At 57.0% G+C, this 24,958-nt stretch overlaps 1 protein-coding gene across 6 annotated transcripts in view; it reads left to right on the top strand.

Moving 5' to 3' along the window:
* The window catches only part of RXRA (retinoid X receptor alpha), a 119,178-nt gene that overhangs the window by 57,314 nt on the left and 36,906 nt on the right, over positions 1–24,958 (top strand). For 4 of the 6 annotated variants that reach the window (XM_055720076.1, XM_055720077.1, XM_027809355.2 and 1 more), the window contains exon 2: positions 20,698–20,963. In XM_055720076.1, coding sequence (XP_055576051.1) covers positions 20,698–20,963 — 266 coding nt within the window. Of the gene's footprint in view, positions 1–4,492; positions 4,626–4,675; positions 4,831–20,697; positions 20,964–24,958 lie in introns of those variants that run through there. The other 2 variants (XM_055720079.1, XM_055720078.1) reach the window with 2 other exon arrangements.

Raw genomic sequence — 24,958 nt, forward strand, 5'->3', positions numbered from 1 at the left:
TATTTAAATAATGCCAGAGGTGTGCACAGCGCTTTACAAACATGGGAGAAGAAAAGGTCCTTACTCAGAGGAGTTTTTATTATAATTTAGATCGTTGTAGTAGAAGTAATTAAGGCTGAGAGGGGGCAGGCAGCGCTGCAGACCAGTGCCAGAGCAGCAAGGCAAATGGACCGGCTTTGAGCGAGGTCCTCATGCGATTTTTCAGCTGGGACTAGGGATGCTGATCCTAGTCCCATCACAGCGAGGCGGGTGATGGGAGAAGCATCGGCTCTGCCACACCAGGTTAAGCCACTGCTTCCTCAGACACAGCTCATCTGACAATGGCGAGATCGCAGGGCTTCGAAAAGGAAAGGGGAAAACAATCGAGGACTTGTGCCACCCGGTAATGCACTGACCCAATTGTGCACTGCTGTGTAAGTGGAGGGAAATTCCTTCCTGACCCTTGTACCCATCAGCCCATGCCCTGAAGCATGAGATTTGATTTTCTTTATCTGGCTTTTCCATAATTGCAGATGTCATGTTTGGTACTCCCCCGTATCTCACCCCTTGGAAACAGCATCTGCTGCGTTAAACTCAATGGACCTTCTCCTCTGGGAGTTTGATCCTGACACTTTTCTGGGAAGTGCCTGGAAGGAGGGAAGGAGACCTGGTCCCATCAGCCTGCCAGCACTTGGGGTTTTTCCCCTGGAATGTGATGGTCACTGGTTTCTCCAGTGGGATGGCAGGTATCCAGGTGTCCCCCCACATCATGGCATATTCTCCCCATTGCCATGGACAGGCATTATTGCAACCTGCCCGAAATATTTGGAGTTTCATTTGTATGTAGACATTTATGAGAGTCACTTAGGAGTTACTGTTGCTCCCTCGGTTTGCTGGACCCCAAGGAGCAGAGTGTGCCAAGGCCAAGACCAAGTCCTGCTGCTGGTTTTTCTTTTGATGAGAAGTCACCTGAGGATGCATGAGCATCTCAAGGAGGTGGTCCTCATGCCCTGTTGAGGATAACCTCTCCATTGAGCATGGCTGGGGCTGCGTGGGGAGCAGTTGCAGGCATGGCTTGGGTACCCTCTGCTGCCTGCTGTGGGGTGGGGGACCGGGGGTTAGCTTGGAGGTGCAACCGGGTGGTTCCTCTCCTTGGCATCAGTTTCTCCAGGGCTTTGCAGGTCCTGAAGAAGGGCAGAGCGTGCTGGCATAGGGTCTGCTGGCCAGAAGGGACAGTTTGGCCAGGGAGGTCCTTGTGGCCCTCAGGGTGCTGGAAGGACACGTGGCTGGCTTGGTTTGCCAGCCCCATGGGTGCACATTGGAGGCTGGATGCTCACCAGTGCTGGCAGGCAAACCTGCCCTCCCCTTGGCTCTGCCCGCTGGCCGGGGGCGGCGTGGGCGTGCAGCACCCCTCCAGCTGGGCGGGAGACGCTTTGTTTTGGCATAATGGGTGGAAAGTCCATTTTTCCCCTGAGCTCTCTCCTACCAGCAGCCAGCATCACTCAGCTCCATCTCAGCTCCCGGACTATCTGCCTTTCTGCTCCAGGCAGGAGAAAGGGATGGGAGGGTGCGAACCCCAGCGCTGAGCCGCTGCCCTGCCCGGCACCCAGGGGGCTCCATCGGTGCCCTGCGACTGGGGAGCCCCTGGGCACAGCCCGTCCCGAAAGAGTTAAAGGCTCTCGCCCCTTCCAGCCTGGGGAAGTGGAATTAGTCACGGCCTTCAGGAGAAGTGCTGGCCAGGTTATAAAAATGACAAATGAGCACAAATCAATAATGAAGTTAGTGTTTTCTGGGAATGCCAGACACGAACGGAAAAGTACATCCACACGGGCTGTGGGCGCCGTGATGAATAGGATGAGCTGCCCCGTGCGCGCATCCCTTGCATGGGCGCGTGCAGGGTGGCACCGTCCCATTCTCCTCCCCATTGTGTTGGCTGTCCCCTGGCACCATCGCTGCCATGGGAAGCCAGGACGGCTCTGCATGCCAGCACCTCCCTGGGTTTTTTGGTGCCTTTTGGAGCAGAGCTTGCACGACGCTGGCTGCTCCTTCAGCGGGAGGCACAGGGGAGGCGGCGCCAGGGTATCGGAGGTTGGGAATTGCAAATGATGCCCCAGGGAAGTTGAGCATCTGATTAATCTTCAGGACACAGGGTAGCGTTTTCACAGCACTGAGGTTGCGTTGGAGGCCAAGTTTCCTTTTCCAAAGGGACTTGGGCATATCTGGAAAGGAAACAGCCTTCTAATTAGATGGCTTGAAAATCTTTACCGTCACTCGTTACAAATACATTAATCAGCCCATATTGAAAGAAGTGCACTGCAAAACCCGACATTATTATTATTTATTGTTTAGATATGAGTGAGTTTAAGCCCTTCCTAGCCTGGGCTGTGTTCAGAAAGTGACCCAACATCCCAGTGCTGCATCTCGGCTCCGGTGTCGCTTGTTTCTGTGCAACTAGAAACCTATTTGGGTTGTCCCGGGGATTTTCAGCAGTGCTTTAAAATGGGCAGCTTTAAAATGTATAAGAAAGGGGGGGCAAATGGCCCCAGGGCTGTAAACAGGAGGAGGTGGGAGTGATGGGGCTGAGGTATGGCAGAGGTAGGATGGAGGGGGGGAACATGAAGGCTGTGGTGGAGGGGGGCTGAGCCACTCGGGGGGAGCTAGTTGCTGGCGTGCCACAGGGGGCAATGGCTTAGGAAGAGCAGTGTCGTGTTTGTACAACATTGCAGGGTTGGTGGCTTTCCCAGGGTATTAGCACATTTCTGTAATTAATATAAACTTCCTTAATCGGCCTTCTAAATGTCCTGGATTCCGGTTGACCTCTGGGTGCCTGGGCTGGGTGTCCTGCTCTCTCCTTTGGGATGTGGTGTCTCTCGGAGGCAGTGCCCAGTGCCAGCAGTTCTGTCAGCAGCCTGTCCCTGTCCCTGCACCTTCCCAGCTCCCTCCCGGCCACGGATGCCGTGCAGAGCCTGAAGGGCAGGTGTGAAAATGCAGATATTGATCTCTCACGGTTCTTCCCTGCCTGCAGTGGTCTGGGTGATGCCAGCAGGTTGTGGGAATGCAGGAGATCGCCTTCACGCTGCATCTCAGTGGGAGCAGGGATGCAGACACTTTTTCACTGCCATTAATGTTTGCTTGGCCAATTTGCCACCTTCGCACGTACGCAGACTTCAGGTGCTGCTCTGTGCCTTACACACCTCCTTAGATGCATCAGCCACTTTCTGTCACGGCAAGTGACCCTCCAGACCCTGAGGAGAGCGAGCCTTCGGAGAGCATGTGCACGGGTTTAGTGGCTGAGGGTCACGGATACCTGGGAAGTGCTCATCATCTCGTTCCTTTGAGGAAATCAATCTGGGATGCTTATGCTGCTCATTTTCAAGGGGTTGTCTTCACCACCACTTTCCAACTGGAAATAGCGAAGCCAGTGCAGGCAAGCTCGTTGTTCTTCCTTCTCCCTCCGTTGTCCTTATGGTGTAGGTGAGGTCTTACCATGCTTCAAGCCAGCTTTTCACTACGCTGCAGGATGGGCAATCCAGAGCACAATCCAACGTGGCCCCAAAGCAGAAGCTCTAACTCCGAACACCCAAAGAACTTGGCAAGCTTAAAAGAACCTTCAGGAAACCAAACCAACATCCCCCTCTCTGTGTGCTTGGAAGGAATGAAGCGATACTTGGGCATGAAGGGTTCCCAGCCCCTCTTTGCGGTCAGCCGAGGTTGCCCTTGGCAGCCGAAAGGCGTGCGGTGCCCTGTTTGAATGAGATGGACCTTGGGATGCGATGGGTGCCATCCCCCTGCTCCCATGGGTGCCTGGCAGCAGTCTGCCCGGGGCACATCTCGCCGTGCTATGGCACAGCATGTCTGTGCAGAAGGTGCTGGCAGAGCCAGGCTGCCTCGGTGCAGAGCCGGACTTTTGCCATGACCACGGCTCCATCGCTGCTGGAGCCGTAGTGGTGCACCGGTGCAAAGCAATCTTCCTGCCTTGGGTCCTTGCCAGCGCTGAGAGCTCTGCCCCACGTCCCTGAGCATGCGGTGGCACAGATCCAGCCCCTGCGCTAATGAGATGGCTTCAAATAAGAGTTAATCATTTGCCAGCCGAATGCTGCCGGGGTGTATCTGAATTCCTCGCTCCTATGGACACGCTGTCGTGTACTAGATTGTTGTGCTCTCACCCAAAGCTGCTGCACCAAATGTTTTGCAACAAAAAACCCCAAACCACATGAAAGTAGTCGAGTTTCATATTTCATTATAACCCCAAATTCAGGTTTGCCAAGAGTTTCAGTAGTTTTATGAACCTTTCCCATGAACCTTCAGCAAAGACTGTAGCTGAACCTGATGTTGATGAGAACCCAGGTGTGACTCAGTCGCTTTTGAGCAACTTTTGAGGTTTGTGCAAATGTGAAATTTGAAGGCTTTCAAGAGGAAGGAAGAAAGTAACACAAAAGCACGTCAGAGCTGATGACAGCATTTGCAGGGAGCCCTGTGCACATCTGGGGCCAAGCTGTAGTTCCCTGGGGACCTGGGCCCGGAACCCAGGCACCCGTGCTGCTGGGCTGGCACGCCTGGCACCTGGGCTTTGCTCCGGGGGATGCTCTCAGCGTTGCTTTGAACCCACTGGGCAGCATCGCCATCACCCCAGCCGCTACGATTCAGTAAGTGCTGGTGCTCTGAGCACTGTGGCTCTGGGGGCCAGCCCGTGGTTCTCGTGGCAGCATCTCCCGGCATCTGCCATGGCTGGGGCTGCTTTGCTTTGGAGCGGTGGTGGGTGAGCCCGGGCTTTGCTCTCGGCGTTGCTTTAGGAATAACTCTGCGAAAGTCAGCGGTGTGCAAGGAATCTCCCGAGCCAAAAAATAAAAGGTGGGTGCCATGCAGGGTGGGGACGGGGGTCCTTGCGAGCCACGCCTGGCGCACACTGTGTCCTGCCTCGGGATTATGTGTGTTATTATATCCACACGCGGACTGCCTTTTCGGCAGTGCCGTCTTTCCTTTCTCCAGCAATTTCCTGAAATAACGTTAGGGAAATGTGAAAATCTTGAACTTTTGAACCTCCCCAGAGGACGGTGTGCAGGGGGGGTGGCGGCAGGAGGGGGGGACGCCTGCCTTCTGCCTGCCGTTTATTTTGGCCACAGGACCTGGTGATGGGGAGGAGGGGGCTCGCTGGTCCCCTGGCCGGCCGAAGAGCCAGATCAGTGCTGCCCCTTATTAATTAATGGCTTTCTCATCGGTGGGTCAGAGAGGCGAGGAAGCCAGAGGAAGTTTTCTTTTGCTCGCAGATGCCGGGGAGAAGGGGAGTGCCTGGGCTGGGTGGCGAGGGCAGGGGGTGACGTGTGGGGGTGATGGATGGGGCCTCGGCGTTTTAGCTGGGCTCTGGATGCGGGCAGCTCACGCCGGTGAGGAAGACAGGGGAAGGGGAATACGCTGCGCCTGGAAAGTACTTTTCCCTCTGATGAACTTCAGAGGCGTATAAATCACTGCCAGGCTGCAGCTGCGAAGCATGTGACGCTGGCAAATTAATGGTCCTTCGGAAAACGCCGGCCATCACGCTCCCCTCCTCGCCTTTTAAAGGCACAGCCGGCAGCCCCATGTGTGGGAACTGGGGGGTCGGGGCTGGGCTGGAGGAGCCCCATGTGCCTGCTGGCCCCTGGGTGAGCTGGGGCTGGGTGTGCCTACGGAGGGGAGCTGGCACGAGGGGCTCCTGCAGCGCTCTCTGCGGTGCAAAGCTCTCTGTGGTGCAGCACGATCTGTCGTACAACACTTATCTGCGGTGTAAAGCTGTCCACGGTGCAAAGCTCTCCGTGGTCCAACACAATTCCTTGTACTACAACACCATTTGTGGTGCAGAGCTCTCTGTGGTACAAAGCTTTCCATGGTCCAACACAATCCTGTCATACAACACTGTGGTGCAAAGCTCTCCATGGTGCAGTGCAATCCATGGTACAAAGCTCTCTATGGCTCAAAGCTCTCTGTGGTGCAATGTTTTCCATGGTGGGCTCCTGCGGTGCAAAGCTCTCCGTGGTGCAACACAATCCATCGTACAACACTATCTGTGGTGCAAAGCTTTCCACGGCTCAAAGCTCTCCATGGTGCAGTGCAATCCATGGTACAAAGCTCTCCGTGGCTCAAAGCTCTCTGTGGTGCAGCACTCTTCATGGTGGGCTCCTGCAGTGCTGCCTGTGGTCCCTGTGCAAACAGGACCCAGATGCTCCTGGGGATGTAATTTTTTCCAGGGTGCCTTGGGCACAGGGCGGGTGCCTGGTGGGAGCTCCTGGTCTCTGGGTAGTGGTGCCTCTGCTGCGCACTTGCCCACCTGGGCTTTTGCCACAGCAGTGACCTGTGGAGGATGGAGACACATCCAGAGCACAGGCACACCAAAACCTTACAGCTGGGGTGTTGAATTTGCAGTTGAGGTGGTCAACACGTCAGGGGCTGGCCACCCACCTGGTGCAGTGGGTTGCCAAGTGCTGTAAGCAGAGGACCATGGAGCATCTTTCTGATGGTGGCATCGCGAGGCCACTGCATGCGAGGGCTGGGCATTCACGCTTGTGGGGCACGGCCATCCCATACTGACCTTGCAGGCAAACGGCTGCAGGGCCAGAGGGCAGTGGGAGACTCCCTGGCTCAGCCAGGGCCACCCATCCTGCTGCCTGCCCATCACACCATCTTGCTTGCTCCTCTTCCTCGCTCTTAAAAGCTGCTGCGGGAGAGGAGGAAAATCCAGTGCTGCAACTTCTGCCCGGTACTGCTGGTATGCAGGAAGGGGAGGGAGCCGAGCTGAGCCAAACAGTTAAAAATTACTAAATACTTCCCTAATATAATTAGGTTTCCATGCAAGCAATTGCCTTAATTGCCAGAGGGATGTGGGGCAGTGGGGAGGGAGCCAGCCTGGGCTCTCCCTGCACTGCCGCTCCGGCCAGCATTTCGTAACCCAGTGCAGCGATGCTCTGCTCGGGCTGGACCGAGGACCTCGTGGGGGAAGATGTCCCCAGGAAGCCCAAGTAAGGATTTGGCCCAGGCTGAGAAAGAAGTAAATAAGTGTGTTTTGCAAACATTGTGGGGCTGGAGGCGAGCACTGGCAGGGGGCTCTGCAGGACCCATGTCAGCCCCCCACCCCCGGATGGGTTTGCTGGGGGCTCAGCTCGAAGGCTATCTGGAGACACTGCAGTTTAAATTGCTGTTTGTTTTCTAACTGCTGTTGGAGCAGGGAAAGTTAGGCAGGCAGGCAGGGAAAAAAAAACCAACAGAGCCCACTCTGTGATTTACGTGGTAAGGGAGATAAGTGGGGATTTAAAGAGAAGGGAATATATAATTGAGACGAACATGTAATATGAGCACGGATCCAAACAGAGATCGTAATCAGAAGTGTTAGGAGAAGCTGAGGTTTATTAATGAAATGTCTCATCTATTTGTCAGCTGAAGAGGAACAGCCTTTCCCCAGCAGCCGGAGGTGGAGGGGGCGGACGCAGGGATTGCGCTCGGTGTTCCCGCTGCCGGCGCAGAGATCGAGGCTGCCATCTTCCTGCCCAGGTGGATGATGCTCGGGCCTGAAAGCGAAGGCAGGGTTGGAGGAAAAAAGGCAGTACATGGTTTTTAGGAAGCTGGACATTGTCATTTTCCTCACCATAATCTGCTGTGGAAGTCTGGAGCTGGCAGAGCTCTGATAACTGCCCAAGGAAGGGCTTCCTCAAAGCCCCTCTCCTCCTCTGCTCTCGCGCCCAGCACTCTGCCCTGGGGTGCAGTCACTTGCCGGCTGCCAGGCAGGCACGGGGGTACTTGGCAGCTGGAGTAAACGCCCCGCAGCCTTGGGAGCAGCCTCAGCTGCTGGGTTCAACCGTGCATCTGCCTGTGGGTCTGCGTGGGGCTTTTCCACAGCTCCGACCTGCTCGTGGGAGCAAAATGCTCCTGTCCAGCTCGGTTCCTGCCCTGGCACTCGCTACGGCTGCCTCGCTGCTCACCCTGAGACCAGTGCTTGGCTGCCCTGCAGTCCTCCCTCTGCTCCTGGCCCGGCTGCAGCCAGGTCACGGTGCCCAGGCATGTCTGGGAGCCGCTGCTGACCGCGTGTCAGCAGCCACGTTGGCTCGCAGAGCCGCGGTGTTGGCTTGGGAAAACCCTACTTCTGGAGCCTGGAGCCTGCAGTCTGGTGCAGGCACATCGCACATCTAAGCCAGCTTTGGAGGGAACATTGGTAGACGTGTGGAGCGTGTGGAGCATGCAGTGCCCCATTAGTGTCACTGGTTTTTCAGTAGCCAGCGTGGCTGGGAATTTAGCTGGTTTGTTCTTGCTGTATGGTTTGGTGGGTCTGCTGCCCGGGTGATGTATGGCATGTGGTATAGCTCACCAAGCGCCTGGTCTCGGGGTGACACCGTGAGAGATGCACACCAGAGCATAGGGGACAGTCGCCCTATTTCATCCTCCGCTCGCTCACTGTGAGCCCTGCCGCAGCGTTGCTGCTGGGGCATCTTCATCCGTTGGGGTTCCTCAGGCACGAGGACGATGCTGGCAGCATCCGCGGGTTTAACCTGGGGCCATATGCAGTTCCAGCAGGGAAAGGCTCTGACTATACGTGAAGTGAACATTTTTGTAGGGGTCCTTCCCCTTCCCAGGCCCTCACAGTTATCTGTGGACTGATGAAACGCCTGGAACGCGGAGACCCGCTGGACATTGACCCAACCATGCCGAGCTCAATTAGCTGAGGCTATCTGATTGGACTTGGCACAGCCTAATTAGCTTTGGATTTGAACCAGAAACTCAAACCCAAAGACAGCTTGCAGGCAGACCGTCCTTTGCTGCAACCTTGCTGGGATGGGGAAAGACTTTCTGAAGCCTCTTCTGTCACCCGGGAAGGGGGAGCAGCCCACTGACCCTGCCTGCCCATCCCGCTGGCCACACGGCTGGCGCCGAGGGGGCTTAAACCTTCCCTCCTGGCCAGTGGGTGTTACTGAATCCAGGGGGATCACGTAAGACTGGAGGCAGATGCTTTCTCCTGAAAAAACATGTGTGCCCTCTAGTTTCCAGAGGGAACTTCCTTTTATTGAAGGTGACCCGGCTCTGGCAGCTGCCATCCCTATCTTATCCAGCACCTTCCTGGGTAGGCACCCAGTTCTCGGGCTCCTTCCCCTGGACCTCCAGCTGCAGTGGATAAAGTGGGTGGTTTGTCTCTGAGGCAAGCGGCTGGCTCTGGAGCGTGCTCCAGTCATTGGTGGAGATGTGGAGAAGGAGCTAAGATGGGAACGGCTGGCTGTTTTGGGACCTTAGGATCCTTTGCCCATCTGGGTTTCCAGCTCTTTGTGCTCTGTGAGCATTAAAGCACAAAAATGCTGGTGGGAAGGGAATTCCAGGCGTCTGTTGACCGACCTAATGCCAAGCATGAGCTGGGAGGTGGGCATTTCTCCAAGGAGGCTTGGAAAATGGTGTTCCCATGGGCTGCCCTTGCACAGCTCCCAGCAGTGAAGCCCTCTGGAGGGATGGTTCATCCCACTTGGATGCACATAAGATCTCTCCTGACCAGGTGAGACACCTCATGCCCAAGCCAGGCTTGCTGTGTCTCAGCTGAGGGATGGGAAGACCCATGTGGCCTTGTGGTCACTTGCTGTCATCCAGCATCTCCTGAGGAAAACTACCATACCTCTTTTTCCGGAAAACTGGGTTTGTGCAAAACCAGTTAGTGGCATTGCCTTTTGCTGGTCGCGGTGTGGCTGGTGGCAGTGCAGCTTCGGGGTGTTGGGATGCCAGCTGCACACTGGCAGCGAACACCAGCGCCAGCCGCGTTGGATCAATTAAAGCCCATTATGCCAAGTGAATGACTGTAATTATCTCAAATCTGGATTAATGCACGCGCACAGCACCGTAATATAATCCGTCTGGCTGGTGGTTTGTAGGCCGTTGTTCCTGGAAGCCAGACGCAGAAGGGAATCCGCAATACGTGGCCGTATCCTCCCCCTCTCACCTCCTCCTGCTGCCTCAGACCCCAAGGATGGAGCTTGTCCCATTGGATGGATCCTGCACATCCAGTGTGGGACCTTTTAAAGAGATGTGGGCCAGCGATTGCTCTCAGCACTGACTCGGAAGTGTGGAGGTGCTGTCTCTCCTGCCAGCACCTCTGGTCCATCCCGGTAATTGGCAGACACAGGGTGGATGTGGCACTGCCCCCGGCATCTCTGGGTTCTGCACCTCTAGGAGCTGTTAGTAAGGGGGAAGGATGTGGTTTAGCCCCCAGATCTCAAAGCTGGTGGCAGGGAGAGCCGCTGGGCTGCTCTCCCACCTGGTCTTTGGGATCTGGCTCATCCCAGATCCCTGGAGGGAGAATACGGAGAGGTGTGGGGTCCCCTCGCCAGCTGCCGGCAGGCAGGGCAGCGGCACATCCCAAGGGGTGACGCCGTGGGAAGCAGCGGGGCCATTTATTACTGCCCCCCGGGCTGTGAGCCCCGCAGCGGGCTGTAACCCAGCCATGGGCATGGCTCGTGGGGAGCGGAGCGTCCCCTCTGACCCTGGGGGTCGGCAGCCCCAATTCAGAGCCGGGAGCTCCCCTTCACCAGAGCTCTCAGCCCTGCGTCATGGCACGCTTTGGGCTGCTTCTTCCCCTGCCTGCTTGGAGCGTTTTGAGGGATTGAGAGATGAGGGGAGTATTTTAGGGCTCAAGGCAGCAGCTTCCCTAGCAGGGGAGCTTGCTTAGCTCCAAGTCTGAGACCCTTCCTCACATCCATCCCGCTGTCGGGAGCGCAGCATGGGGAAGGGACCCGGCTGCTGGGGTGCAATGATGTGGGGCAGCGTGTGATCCGGGTTCGCTGGCGGCCCTGGCACGTGCCACGTGTGCGGCTCGTTGCCACGAGGTCCTGGGGGAGCTTCGACGTGAGACGAAACTTCTCTTTCTGCTAGAGCAAGACTAATGCTTTCGAGCTCCCCTTGCGTCTCACTGGATCCTGCTTGGTTTTTCATAGCTCAGAGCGTAGCACCCCCTCAAGGGCAATTCTAATTTCAAATTCACTTCCAATTTGCCCGTAAACCCATAAAACTGCAATTGAATGTAATTAAAAGGCCATAATGAGCTTCAGCAACCTGCGGGACCACTGCGCTTTTGCTCTCACCGTGCTCTTTTCGGAGAACGGGATGGAGTCAGGGAGGCTGCGAAGGTCAGCGTGGGCAGGGCGGGGGAGGGGCTTCAAGCAGAGCTCCCCAGTTCCTGCGAGAGGACAGGTGGACGTAGGGAGGCACCTGGGTGCCACCAGCACCCTGTGCCCACGCTGGTGATGCCCGTCAGGGAAGGCTGAAGGGACCCCCAGGTGCAGCTCTCCATCTTTGCAGAACAGAGGGAGCATCTTCCCCTCTGTTAGCATCTTCTGCTGCATTTTTGGCTTCACCGATGCTCTTTGGAGGCTGGAAGGGTGCCAGCAGGTCCAAGTCCCCTCTCAGCATGGCCTGCTTTGCTTCTGGTTGTGTTTGGGGCAGGTTAGTGACAGGGGACAATTGCAGTGACAAGGGCTCAGCCTTTGTGCTTTGGGAGTGAAGTCTGGGTCCCCCAGACTTCCCTTTTGGGGGTGCATGGGGGCACCCCGGAAGATGGAGAGATGCCACCCCAAGCGGGGTTTGCTCAGGAGCTCCTACCACCGCCATGTTTGGGGCAGAGAGCCGGGTGGGGGGCAGCAGCCCCCATCCCGCTGCCATGTGCCAGGCAACACCTGTACCCCAAAAAGCGCCGGGCTTGGAGGGGCCGGACAGCCCCCGCTTCGGGCTGCGATGGCAGGAGCTGAAAAGAGCTGCCGCGTTGAGTCCTTCAGCAGACGCCTCCCGGCACCACTGCCAGCCCAGGAGCCCTGGCAGTGACACTACACTGCACCTATTATTGCCTGTTCCTGCAGCGGGTTCCCAGCCAGTAAATTAGGGGCACTCGCTGAGCCGCTGACAGCAGAACAGAGCGCATTGTAAGAGCAAGGACAGCGCTGGCCCTTGAGGGATGAAATAGGAGCCTGTAATTTCTCAGGACTGTTGTGACATCTTTGCACAAGCATGTGATTGAGTCACATTTGCTTTATCAGCAGAATCCTTGTTTGCCTGGGTGCACCCTCCCCCTCCACCCACCACTGCCAGGCTGGGGAGAGCCGAGCTGCGCTGCCCGCTCCCCTCCCCTGGGCTCGCCTCCCCCTTTGCTCTCCGAGGGGCTCCTCACACTTTCCATATGTCAACGCTCTCCCGCTTGCCCACGCTTCCTGCTTTTACTTTCTCCACGCCGAGGGGGTCTCGGAGCCTGCCCCGTCTGCTTGGGAGGGGCAAACGGAAGAAAATATGGGTGGGGGGTCCGCCGCGGGTGGGGGAGATGGGTGGTGATGGGGGTGCGTCGGAGCAGGAAGCCGGGAGCGCTGGAGGAAGAGGCGTTTGCGAGCGTTTCCTCTGGTGACATGGCAGCTTGCAGGGAGAGCGGCTTCTGGAAAATTCCTCTTTTTGAGTCCTTCCCCCTCAGAGACGGGAATAGCCCTTGCAGGCTTCCAGCTCTGCCAGGGGCTCCGGGAGCGGGATGTGCTTATAGAGGGCTTCTGAGAGGGTAGGATGGGGTTTTAAAGGCAAAAAAAAAGGCAAAATGAGCCCGCATGCCAGCGCTGAGCATGCTTGGTCAGCCCCGGTGTGGGGTCTGTGCCCCCCCTGTGCACACACATCTGCAGTGGGGCTGCTCCCCCCGATCCATGCTGGCGCGGAAGCATCAGGCAGAAGCATCCCATTTTTTGCTGTGGGTCCTGTGGTGGGGGATCACCAGACCTCTGGGCATCCGGGCTGTAGCAGGCGATGGGGTGAGTTAGGGGTGAGTGTCTCCCAAAGGTGACCTTGCGGTGCTTTAAGCCAGAAAATGGGAGTACTGGTGAGCCTGTGGTCATCCACGCAGGTTGCCTGGGGAGAGACCCCCCAAACGCCACCCAGCACTTGCCAGCCTGAGTCCACACGACCACATAGTCGTCTTTCTCCTTGGTGCTGGGGAGGTCTGATGTTACCTGCAAAGCTGCATTCAGAGGAGAAAATAAAATAGGGCAGAGAGGGAGAACGAGTGTTGGAGCTGCAGGGACAGAGGTGTCCCAGCTCTGCCCCATGGGGTAGGGATGCTGCCCGCTCCGTGGAGTGCTGCTATGAGGTTTGGGGTGGGAACCACTTTGGAGAACCCCTTGGCCCGGCGATAGGATGCTTTTGCACTGCTTCTTCCCCTTCAGCTTCTGAGAGGAGACCTGAGGTTTCCCTGAGCGGTGGCAGCAGGGGCTCAGGCTGCGGGAAGGAGGGGTTGGCGTGCAGAGTGCAGTGGAAAAGCTGCTCTTGGGCACCGTAATCTCATGCCACAGCCTGTCAAGCCCATAAAGCGGAATGCTGGCAGGAGGCAGTAGCTAATGCCTGCCCATCGCCTGCAAGGCTGGCAGCACGCAGAGAGGTGCTGCTGAATTTCCTCCAGCCAAGGAAACCCCCTGGAAGGGGACCCCAATGCTGGGCTCGAAGCCCCAAAACGCGCCTCTGCTGGGTTTGGCAGCTCTTGCTGGCAGGTTTTGGCTGGCTCGGGTGGGAGAGGGGAGCAGGGATGAGAAGCTGTGTGGCTTTGAGGTTTTAGTTTGGTCAAAGTGAAAGCCAGCGGGAGGAAGAACCCACCTGGAGCAGAGAGCAGCCGAAACTGTGTTTCTCACCATCTCAGTGTGGCTCAAACCGCCACAGCATCTCCTGGCACTTCTCAGGGGAAAGTGCTGATCGCAGCTGAAGGAACTCTCCCAAACCTCGGAGCAGGTTCCTGAAGAGAAACTGCACGTTCACCAAGCCCCAAACATAAGGCATTTGCACTTTTAAATGCCTGCAAAAAGACACATTTCTGTGTGCTGTCTCCCGTGCAGGCTTCGGGGGGGGGGGCGAAGGGGGGGGCTGTGAGGGATGTTCTTGGATTTGTCTTTGTACTCAGGTCCAGAAATGTAAAAAAACCCCCGCAATTCAAGTTATTTTTTGGTGAAATCGCAGCTACTGAGGACCAACACGCTTGATTGCGCTGTGGACCAGTGCTCCTGCACCCTTTTACCTATAGCTGTGGCAGCAGTGCTCAGAAGGGATGTACGGATAACATACAGCTGCTTCTTCTGACACCTTTGGATGTCCATTCCCAGGGATGCCCCTGCCACACGCCTGGCACCTGAGTGGTTTAAGGGGATCAGTTGCTTCTCCTTGCTGGGCAAGGTGCTATAAGTGCAGTTTAATATGCTTGGGCCACGAGATGATGCTTGTCTCTTGGATCCAGGGGTGCTTTTCTGGGGTGACAGCCACATGCACCGTGTGGGTCAGCCTCCTGAGTTTGCCCAAGTCGGGCACTGTCAGGTCCACGGCAGCAGCCAGCACTGGAAGGGGACGAGGCGGTTCTTGCTCCATCCTTGCTTCAGTTCTCAGCTGCGCTGGTATAAATTGAGAGCAGACTTACTCAAGATTGTAGGCCAGGGGCTATTTAAATTCATCCGCTGTAAACATACTCTCTGTGAGTTTTGATCAGGGACAAAAGTGAGGACCTGACCTCTTGTGGTCACTGTATTACCATGGCGATTTTCAAATGGAAACTACGGTCAAACTGTCGTGTCCTGCCCAGATTTGCTGCCTGCCCGTTGCTGTCAGCATCCCGCCTCGTAGGTGGGTGCAGGCTGTTCGCCGGTGGTGCCTTGGTTTGCTGTGCTGGCTGCACCGGGGAAGGCGAAAGGAAGGGAGGTGGAAACCTCCATCATTTGAGGTTCCTTGGATGGAAAGCAAACGGGGCGATTTCTTCACTGCTTTTGAGGAGTGAGAGCAAACGGACGGTGATTTTCACTACCGAGTTTGTTCAGGGAAACTCACCACCCACAGAGGCACGGAAAGAAAGAACAGTGCTCGCAGGGCTCAGTGCCCTGCATTTACGTGCAGATTCCTGTGCATTTGGGTGTCAAGAGTTTTGAACCTGGTCAACACCAAAGAGACGCTGGAGAGCAGAGGAGGAGGGTGTTTCCAAAAGCGTGATCTCAGCTGCTGGTCCTGATCCCCTGCAAACGTGGCCCCACAGCACTGCAAAGCCCTAACGTGGAGGGCTGACTTAAGGAAGGGAGTGGCAACCCAAATTTAGAATTTCCTGCTGTTTAATACCCAGAATTGATCTGCTTTCTGATTACGGAGGAAGAGGTGCTGAGGGGGAAAAAATAAAATAAAAAAAAACACCACCAAAAACGGAAGCTGGGGGATGCGGGCGGCTTTCCAAATCTCGGCTGGCGTCAGGGCTGGGCGCGTGGGGCACTTGCACCGTGGTGGCTCCCTGGAGCCGTGGGGTGCCTGCAGACCCCTCTGATCCCACTCAGCTGGGCTGTGGGGTTGTGTCCTGGGTCCCCAACCCTCCTCGACTGCAGAAAAGTATGGCTCCAGGAGTCTGTGCTGTGAGATATGTTTGGTTTTTTTTTAACTTCCCCTCTCCGAAGCAGAGTGCCGAGCCACTGAGCTGCTGAGTAAACTCCCTGGATATGGGAGAAAAGGTTTTCCAGCAGAGCTAGGTCACTGTAGTTTTACTGGCAAAGCCTCTTAGGCATAAATGAAGATTATACTGGTGAAAGCTTATGCTGGTACAGTTTATTCTGGTACAAATGAGCTATCCTGGGAAAAAAGCACCTCTGTGCTGTTGTAATAGTTTCTGCTCTGGGCCATTTTGTGGTCCTGAAATGTTAAAATCACAGCCCTTCTTGGTGTTGCCATATCAGCAAAAGCTGTTGTTAGCTGTCAGGCTGCTGTGGACGTACCCTGGCCAAGCAGCAACACTTGAGTCCCCTGCACTGGATGGTGAAATGCAACAGGGAAGTATTGCGAGGGCTGGTGGCGTGGTTGGATGCTTTCAGCGCTCCCATGGGTCTAAACCTGCCCGCCCAGGCTGCATCCAGACATGGATGTTTGCTGGGCCAAACTGGAGGTTTCGGCTGTTGGCCCCAAGGATGCCAAGGGGATGGAAAACAGCAGTGAGGCTGCCCAGGGACATTGTCTACCTGGTCTGAGTGTCTGATGCAGCCAGGTGAGGATGGGGACAAATGTTTCATGAAGATGTTTTCTTCTCTTATTGAAAATTAATAGTAGGTAAGAGATTGCTGTCTGTCACGGAGGCAGGAGAGAAAATAAAAATACGAGGAAGGTTGATTCAGCAGTCGTGATGCTAGCCTGTGTCTTGCAATAGCCAGGATCTATTCCCAGCTTTGGCTCCAGTTTCCTGCATGACCTTGCTGAAGGTCACGTAAGCCTGTGCCCTACTTGTGGCGTCTGTGTCTGCCGGTGGGGCCACTGCCTCATCAGGAGCATCGCTCTCCCGATACCTTGGTTTCCCCAGCTGTGAAGCAGGGGTGACGGCATCCAAAAGAGATCTTGCAAGGACAGGTATCTGCTAAGGCAAAGGGCAGCGACGAGCACCGTGCCAGAAAAACAAGACTCAGGCTCCTTATCTGGAGGCCAGATCAAAACCCGCTGGCTCTAGTCTCTGTGTGATGGTTTCAGCTGAATCGTCTTCCCCTGCTGTGGAGGAGAGCTGAAGGTGTGCGCATGGCTCCGCACCGCCGCCTGGCTTGGCCGCTTGAGCTGGATCCTGGGGCTCTGCCCTAAATGTCATATTCGTTGGGAAAAATTCCCATCCAGATTTTCTGGCTCGCGGGCTCATGGTTTTTGAGAAAGAAAAGGAGCTTCACTGCAAATTCCTTAGCTGCCAAAGAGCTCTCGTTCTGATCTCCCAACTGCCATGGGGCATCTTATAAGATATATAGAGGTCGTTGTGTTTTAAACAAAGGACACACAGAGAAAATAGCTGCAATTTATGGGTGCGGCAAGAGGGGAAATGCTTTAAGGAGTTTATTTATTTATTTATTTTATTTAGAAACCAGCACAGTTTATTTTGGTCAAGAGATAGTCACACACAACGGCTTTAAATGGCAAAACTATGCAAGAAAAATGAATAGTCTCACACCACTTGAACTGAAAATGTGTTTGGGAAAATAGGTCTCCTGTTTGCTGCAGTCCAAGTGGTATGCATCAGTTTGGGGGTTTATTTGTTTCTATTAAGGCTATTTCCTCAATCTAGGCTTTTTCTCCTTTTTAGATTGTTTTTTGCTAGCGTTCCTTTAGCATTCCAGGTCCTATAGGATGCCTGTGATGAGTGAGGCGGGCAGACTTCTCCTGTCCAGCTCTACATCCCCACCTCTCCACCTCGAGTCGTTATTTTCCCCAAATGCATCTCCCTGCTGGGAGCACTGACCCTTCACCTGGGGGCTGGCAGCATCTGCGCTGAGTTGCCTGAGGTGGACTCTTCATTTTGCTAAGCCAAAAAACCCAAACCCCAAACCCAAACCCTTTTCCATATTTGCCGGTTGGCTGAGGGTAAATGTTTCCCACGGCTGCCGCTGTTGCACTGGGGTTTGGGCTGCAGAGGAGAAGGTGTGTTTATGAGGACTGGGAACATCCCAGAGTCCAAGGGCTTGCTTTGAACTGGGCTTTGAGTCATGGTGCTCTCAAGAAGTTCAGGTCTGGTTCAGATTTCAGAGCGTTTGGCCAAAGGTTTTGGGTGAAAACACACCCAAATGTGTCCGTGCCTGCACAGGCTTCTCCCTGGCAGGCCTGTTCAGTGCAGGGTTAGTCCTCCTCTCGCCTCCTTTCCTTTCTGTTGTTGTTGCCTGAATTATTTTCTCCAGACCAACCCCTACCACACACACCCAGTTCCTCGCTGGGTGCCGGGGATCGTGTCTGTGGGGAAAGCAAAGCATGTAAACAGGATGGGTGCGGGGAGCCGGCTGGGAGGCGTGGGATGCCTGGGGATGGGGAGCTCCCATGGTACCCAGGGGATGGGTATTTTGGGAGAGGTGCTGGCCCCGCACGTGCTTTGCTTTCTGATGTGCTTGAGTAGGCACGGGCCGGTCGCCAGTAACCTGCCTGTGACCTCTCCTGCCTTAAATATTCAGGATCTTTTAAAAGGAAGGACTGTGCTTCGCTGCCTTCCCTTTGCCGGCAGGTCAAGTGCCTGTTTCCTCTGGCCAAGGGATCCAGCGCATCCTTGGAAGGTGTCCCGTCCATCACGTTGGCTAGCAGCTGGTTTTGGGGGTCGGCCAGATTAGAGCTGGCTGGGACCCCGTACCCAGACACACAATTGCTGCAGGATGAGCTCCCGCCTTTCCCCCCAGACCCAGGACGGCGGTGGGGGCATGGCTACACCCCGGCTTGCCAGAGCCCACCACAGCACCTGGCCCCACTCCACCAAAAAGCAGAGAGCCAGGAATCACTCTGTCCCGCTGTGCTAAACCCCAGGAGCAGACCACGAAGCCTTGAGGAATTTCCCGGGGTTCCTGTTGTGCCGCCCGCACGTCACTCAGCTGCGGGTGACGTGGTGGCCGGTGGTTGTTTTATATCAACATCCTGCGAGAGCCGATGGCGAGGCCAGCCCCACAGGGACAGGGATGCTCGCCTCTGCCCTGGCCACAGAGATGCCTGCCAGGGCGGGTGGTCCCGGCGTGCTCCTTTCGGCATCAACACTGGCACCTGGCAGGGACACAGGGTCCGGGTGCATGTCCCCTCTGCCTGTCTCAGATGGAACAGGACACCCAGGCAGAGGGAACTGGCAGCACCCTGGAGCCTAATCCCCATTTTTGCATCCAAGCCCCCTTTGCTCTCTGGCCCAGGGATCCTACTTCTGGCTCTTGTCTGGGGATTTAAGGAATTATCTGTGCAGGGAGCGAGCCTCTCCCGTGGCGTGTGTAATTCTGTTACACCTGCGGTGGGGACGGCACATCAGGGGCGTGCTGGCGACGGCTGGGTTGCGTGGGGGGGGCACGTGCCACAGGGGGCTCTGGGCACCAGGACAGCATGGCTGCCCATGGCAGTGGCTCTTCCCGGGAGAAAACCTTGGCGGTCCCTGCGCCCCACCAGCACCCACACAAGGCAGGGATGGGGCTGAATGCTTCAAGGCTGGAGGGGAGGTGCTGGGGGGGGAGGTGTGACCATGTGGGGTGCAGGAGCGTGATGCTGGGTGCAGCAATGGGATGCTGGGTGCAGTGGTGGGACTTTTGGTGCAGCGCTGGGATGCTGGGCGCCGTGATGGGGCTTTGGGTGCAATGATGGGATGCTGGGTGCAGTGGTGGGACTTTTGGTGCAGCGGTGGGATGCTGGGTGCAGTGATGGGGCTTTGGGTGCAGCGGTGGGATGCTGGGTGCGGCGGTGGGATGCTGGGTGCATGGCTTTGTGAGAGGAGCATTGCTGCCTTGCTGGGCCTTTGCTTCCTTGTGCTGGGGTTTCCCAACCAGGATTGGTGATCTTCAAGGAAGATTGCTGGGGCTGGGCTTTGGGTTCAGCAAGTGGGTTTCCCACTGTGTAACATTTGTATGCTAATTGCTCCAAACCCCTGGGGAGATAGCTGACCCCATACAGGTGACTGAAGACAGTATTTCCCAGAATTTAGTTAACTCTGGGGCTTGTAGCCAAAAGCAGTGGCTCCCAGCCCTGCCATGAACAGCCCCTGGCCAATTGGCCATGTGGGTGCCTGCCCCTCTCTGGGCCAGTGTTTGCTGGTGTGAATTGGGGGTCCTGGTGGATGTTGGGGTGAGCGGTGGCAATGCCACAGGGCCCCTGTCCCCACTGCCTTCCAGTCCCCGGTCCCTGCTGCCTTCCGGCAGCTCCTCCTTGCAGCCTGCCGGGGGGCCACGAGCCAGCCCCTTCCTCGCTCGGGATTGTTTTGCAAGCAGCGTGACAGGATGAGGAGGAAATGTGCCAGGAATGGCTCCATGTCTCCTCTTGGGAGAATTGGAGTCTATTTTTAACCCCCTCTTCCCGCCCCTCCTCCTCCTGCTCCCCCAGGACGGGGGAGCTGCTGGGGTGCCAGCGGACACAGCCCAGCCGCTGCTGCCGGCAGAAAGGTGCCCGCTGGTACCCACGTGGCAGGCAGGCATCTTCCTCCGTGCTGGCACATGCAGGCATCCCAATGGCACGCTGGTGCCCTGGACAGACACACAAAGCACATGTGCAATGCACAAACAAGTTCTCGCCACCCCTCTTCGCACCAGGGGAGGTTTAGATTGGATATTAGGAAAAAGTTTTTCACTGAAAGGGTGGCCAGGTATTGGCACCAGCTGCCCAGGGAGATGGTAGAATCCCCATCCCTGGAGGTGTTTAAATAATGCGTAGATGTGGTGCTTAGGGACGTGGCTTAGTGCTGGACTTGGCAGTGCGGGGTTAACAGTTGGACTTGAAGATCTCAATGGTCTTTTCCAACCGAAATGATTCTATGATTCTATAAACTGTCCTCCCCACCACTGCAGTGTGCAGGTGCTGCCAGGCACACAGCCCCTCCACGCTCCCCGTGCATGGCCTGTCCCTGCCATGCTGTGATAAATCTGGATTATGCTGCAGCACAGAGGGCATCTGTGGTGGGGTCGCTACCCGTGCATCATCAGCTGGAGCAGAGATGCTGCCTCCGTGGCAGAGTTAGAGCTGGGGTGCAGTGGGTGGGCGACCTGGAGGAGGGCAGTGGTGACAGGCTGTCCAGGCAGAAATGCTCTCAGTGTCTTAACACCTGCAGAGGTGCTCCAGCAGAAGGTGGTTTTGAAAGATGGAGGATGCCTTGGGAATTTCAGGGGCAGGTTGAAGAGCAGCCCCTCGGCAGGGTGCGGGGGGCTGCTGCTCAGGGCTTGCTGCGGCTGTATGTCAGAGCCTGTCCTGGATGGGAGACTCAGCCTCGTTTCTCTCTTTCTTCCTTTGCAGATTTCTCCAACCAAGTCAATTCCACGTCCCTGAATTCTCCCACGAGCCGGGGGCCCATGGCCACCCCATCCCTCCACCCGTCCATTGGGCCGGGCATCGGCTCCTCACTGGGCTCCCCGGGCCAGCTCCACTCGCCCATCAGCACCCTGAGCTCGCCGATCAATGGCATGGGACCTCCGTTCTCCGTCATCAGCTCCCCCATGGGCCCGCACTCAATGTCCGTCCCCTCCACCCCTAGCCTGGGATTTGGCACCAGCAGCCCACAGGTAAGGGGAAGGTGGCAGGGTTGTCACTGCTCTCTGTTCGGCTGGGGAGAAGCCACCTCGATGGGTTTCCCAATCCAGAACTGGCTCTGGTCTCCTGGCTGCAAGCCCTGGCTCACTGAGCCGGCAAGCACAGGGAGATAAACCCCAGCGCGGGCAGGCGCCGAAGGGAGGCAAAAAGCAGAAGCACAAGGGGGAAAATAAGCCAGAGGCATCCTGCTGCTCTGGCCAGAGCTGGGTGTCTGCGGCTGCCTTTGGGGCTGCCCTGGGTGGGCTCTGAGGGACCAGCACGGCTGGCCATCCATCCCCTCCCATCACTTGTCCCCTCCAGTCCTGCCCTATTTGTCCCCAAGCTGGGGGTGAAAGGCGAGCAGTGACTACCCCTGGGTCACCCGGGGGCTGGTGTAGCTCTGGCAGGAGCAGAGCCACCCTAGGGCTGTCTGCACCCTGTGCTTCTCCCCTGAGCAGTCCCATCCCCTCCCTGGGAATCAGCATGTCCCCTCCAGGGCCAGCACATGGTCCCCATGGCACGGGCCAAGGGGTCCCCTGCCCGCTGCCCCTTTCTCCCTGCAGGGGAAGGACTAGCATTTGCCGGCTGAAGATTATGTAAAAAACCTCCAACTACAGAGAGATAAGCTCTTTTTAAAAATAGCAAGATCGGGGCGCGTTGGCCAGCCCCTGCCACCTGTTGCTGGCTGCTCGCTCGGTATATGTTTAGTAAAAGGGCAGATTAAGGAATTGGCCACCACCTGCCACTTGCTGCGGGTTTATTTATTCCAAGCCCTCTCTGGGAGTCAAGCACCTGCCGGCACCTTTATTTTTAAATATTGGCCTGATTTATTTCCAGAGATAACAGGTCTTTCTACCCAGGGCTGGGGAGGGCTGTGCCACTGAGTCCCATCCCTGGGGACCCCCAGGCAGCTTCCCCAGGACGCAGCATCCCCATGCCGGCCGGAGAGGCGGCAGCTTTATTTGCCTTTTGATGGGCTTCTGCCATGCAGGATCTGGCCTGTGACCCCCACAGATGTGGGGGGACCTGCACCCTGCAGCCCGGTGTGGCTGGATCCCGCTGGGTCCCGCTCCCTGCTGTGGGAGGTGAGTGGGGTGGACACGCCGCATCCCATTCTGTGGCCAAGGGAAGGGGAACTGTAATGGTGCCTGTGAACGGGTGGCCAAAGCAAAATTAGCAGCAAGAACACCAGAATGGTGGGGAAGGAGCTGGAAGGGGGGATGTGAAGCAACACAGGGGTTAGCCACGAGCTGGGGAGAAAAGGGGGAAGGGGTGATGCACCTCCAGCGTCAATTATAAGGTGCGGTTTGCTTTGGGGACCAGTGAGCTGGGGGAACCGAAATAAAGCAGAGCCATAGGGCAGAAAGGGGAATTGAGAGCATGGTCAGACGGTGCTGGGGAATGAGCTAGCAGCGCGGTGGCTCCAGCCTTCAGCACGGTGCAAGTCCCCATCCTCTGTTCAGGGACTTGTCTTAAGTGGTTTTCCTAGAGGTGACAGTTAGGAGGTCTTCAGCCTAATGGCTCTTGCCATCTGTTCCCTGTCTGGGCGCATTAGGTCCCTGTCCCTGCAGCGGGCAGAGACGCCTACCTGGGCCCGTGGAGGAGTGCGGGAGGAGGAGGAGGAGGGTGCAGGCAGGCAGCAGGGTGGATGCTCAGAGGGGAGCGCAGCCCCCTGCGCCACTGCACCGGTTGGCAAAGCGCTGGGGGTAATGAGGCGTGCGGCCCCCGTCGCCGGGCGGGGATGGCACTGATGGAAGGTGGTTTGAATCAGATGGCAGATGCCACTTGCCATCAGGCCATGCCTCGTTGCCTCCGGAAGGCCAGCAGAGCAGAAGGGCACAGGGCGTACGAGGTGTGGTGGGTCCCCTCCACCCTAGCTCCTGCCAGCACTGGGATGAGAAGGAGCCAGCAGGCTCCCGAAAGCCGGGATGCTATCCCTCTCCCGTTTGGTCCAGTGGAGGTGGGGAGCCAGCAGCCCTTGGTGCCAGCGCTGGAGGATGCTCAGAGCGCTCCCAGTGCCCTCCCTCCAGCACTGTGCATTTCCCAGGACCCCCATGATCTCCAAACGCAGCCCCAAAATTAGGGCACGAGGCAGGGTGTCCTGCCATGGGATCCCAGCACCCAGGGAGCGCCCAGGCCCCCTCGGGGAGGGGATGCTGGTGCCCAGCAGGGCAGGAGCCAGCTGAAAGCAGGGGTAGTTTGCAGTGGTGAGCAAGGTCCCAGGCAGACCAGGAGACTAGACCCAGCAGCTCTGCTGCTTACTGGGATTTAACACATATTTAAACCCTCTTACCTAAAAAATCTGGGTTCAGTAAGAGCTGAAAGGGAGGGACTTTCCAGGCGGTTTGCAAGGGCGCAGCCACCCCAGGCATTGCTGGCAGCAGCTCGGGGTGCCCAGGGGCGAGTGGGAAGAGATCAGACGCAGGATTAGGCTTTTCCAGAGCCGCTCTCTGCTTTGGCACAATGCTCTTTGTAAGGGTGCCTGGGGGACTGGAGAAGGGGGGTTTATGTTGGGTGGGAGGAGGAATAAAGCTCTGCTTGCCGGTAGGGACAGGAGCTGGTCCTTGGTGCAATGAACTGAGCGGGGAAGGGAGAGGAGCCAGGGAGTCTGGGCATCGCTGGGGAAGCAGAGCAGCGGTTCCTTGTCCCTGCTCGCTTGCTGAGCAGAGCTGTGTGCTCCGGAGCAGAAGTGCTGTGCCAAGGCAGGGGGCCGCTGCCTCCCCTTCTGCCTCCTCCCTGCCTGCATGTGCTGCTGGTTTCGCTCGACGGCTGCCAGCGGGGAGGGGAAGGCACGGGGCAGGCGCCGGGGTGGTGTGGGAACCCCAGGGTGCACATGGTCCTTCTGCTGAGGTTTCGGGCTGGTGGTGCAAGAGGAAACGAAGACTTCCCCCACGCCAGCCCAGGGCTGACTCAGCTGCGAGCGGGGCATCCTGCTGATGCACGGGGCTGGGGAGGGTGGTGGGACCCCCCACCCTCCTGGGCTGGGGCCAGGGCAGGGTGCAGCGCTTGCCCCGTCTTGCTCTGCCCATCGTCTCCCCCAGATGCTCTCGGGACGGAGTGGGGGGGTGACTCTGTGGGCTGCTGGAGCTGGGGGAAGTGGTAGCAAAAGGCTTATCTTCAGCAGGCAGCTGATGGCCTCTGCCCTCGCTCCGGTGTGGCAGCGGCCAGTGATGCAGCACGACAGGAGCCATAGCCACCAGCTGCACCTGGGAAACGGCTCCCTTTCCCAGGAAGGGGCGCTGGGAGGAATTGCTGGAGCCAGTGACCCATGGAGGATATGCTGCAGCAGTGCCGGCAGCCCCCGTTCGCAGGGTAGCACAGAGGGAGGCTCTGTGCCTGGGCTCCCGCTCGCCCCTCGCCTCTCTGCCCTGTCGCAGCGTAACTGAAAAGCAGCTAAAGCCCAGGAGCATATCCCTTGGTGGCACCAGGTCCCGGCTGCTTTTGATTCATCAGCTGGCAGAGACAGGGCAGGAGAGGGAAGCAGATCCATCGCATTTCTCTAGGGTGGGTTTACCTTGCTGTGTTCTGTGGTTATTAGTCATCTGCCTGCCAAATATTCCCCACAAGCCTGGAGACTTTAAAGCCAGAGGAACGGCTGCTCTGCTCTAATTGACAGATCACAAGCCCTGGGACTTCCCTGAATTAATTTGTGACAAGTGCAATTGCTGAGTATCTCTATTAGGGTAGAGAAACACAACAAACAGGAGCACAAATCCTGTGTATCCAACCTGAAATTAGAAGCTGGCAGGGACGGAGGCTGTGTGACAGTCCCTGGCGGGCTGGTCCCCAGCAGGACAGCCGCAGCCATCCTGACTGGGGCTGCATCGGAGCTGAGCCAGCCTGGCACCCCCCAGCCTGGCACCCCCTCCACCCCCAGACCTCCTTGAACCTGCCCTGGGCCGGGCAGGGTTGCTGTGAGCTTGTTGCCTTTATCAGGATGGGTCGGTCTTACATCTTCGTGCCTCAGTTTCCCTTTGGACGCAGGGGG

Source organism: Falco cherrug, chromosome 9, assembly GCF_023634085.1.
Source record: "Falco cherrug isolate bFalChe1 chromosome 9, bFalChe1.pri, whole genome shotgun sequence".
NCBI classification, from domain to species: Eukaryota; Metazoa; Chordata; class Aves; order Falconiformes; family Falconidae; genus Falco; species Falco cherrug.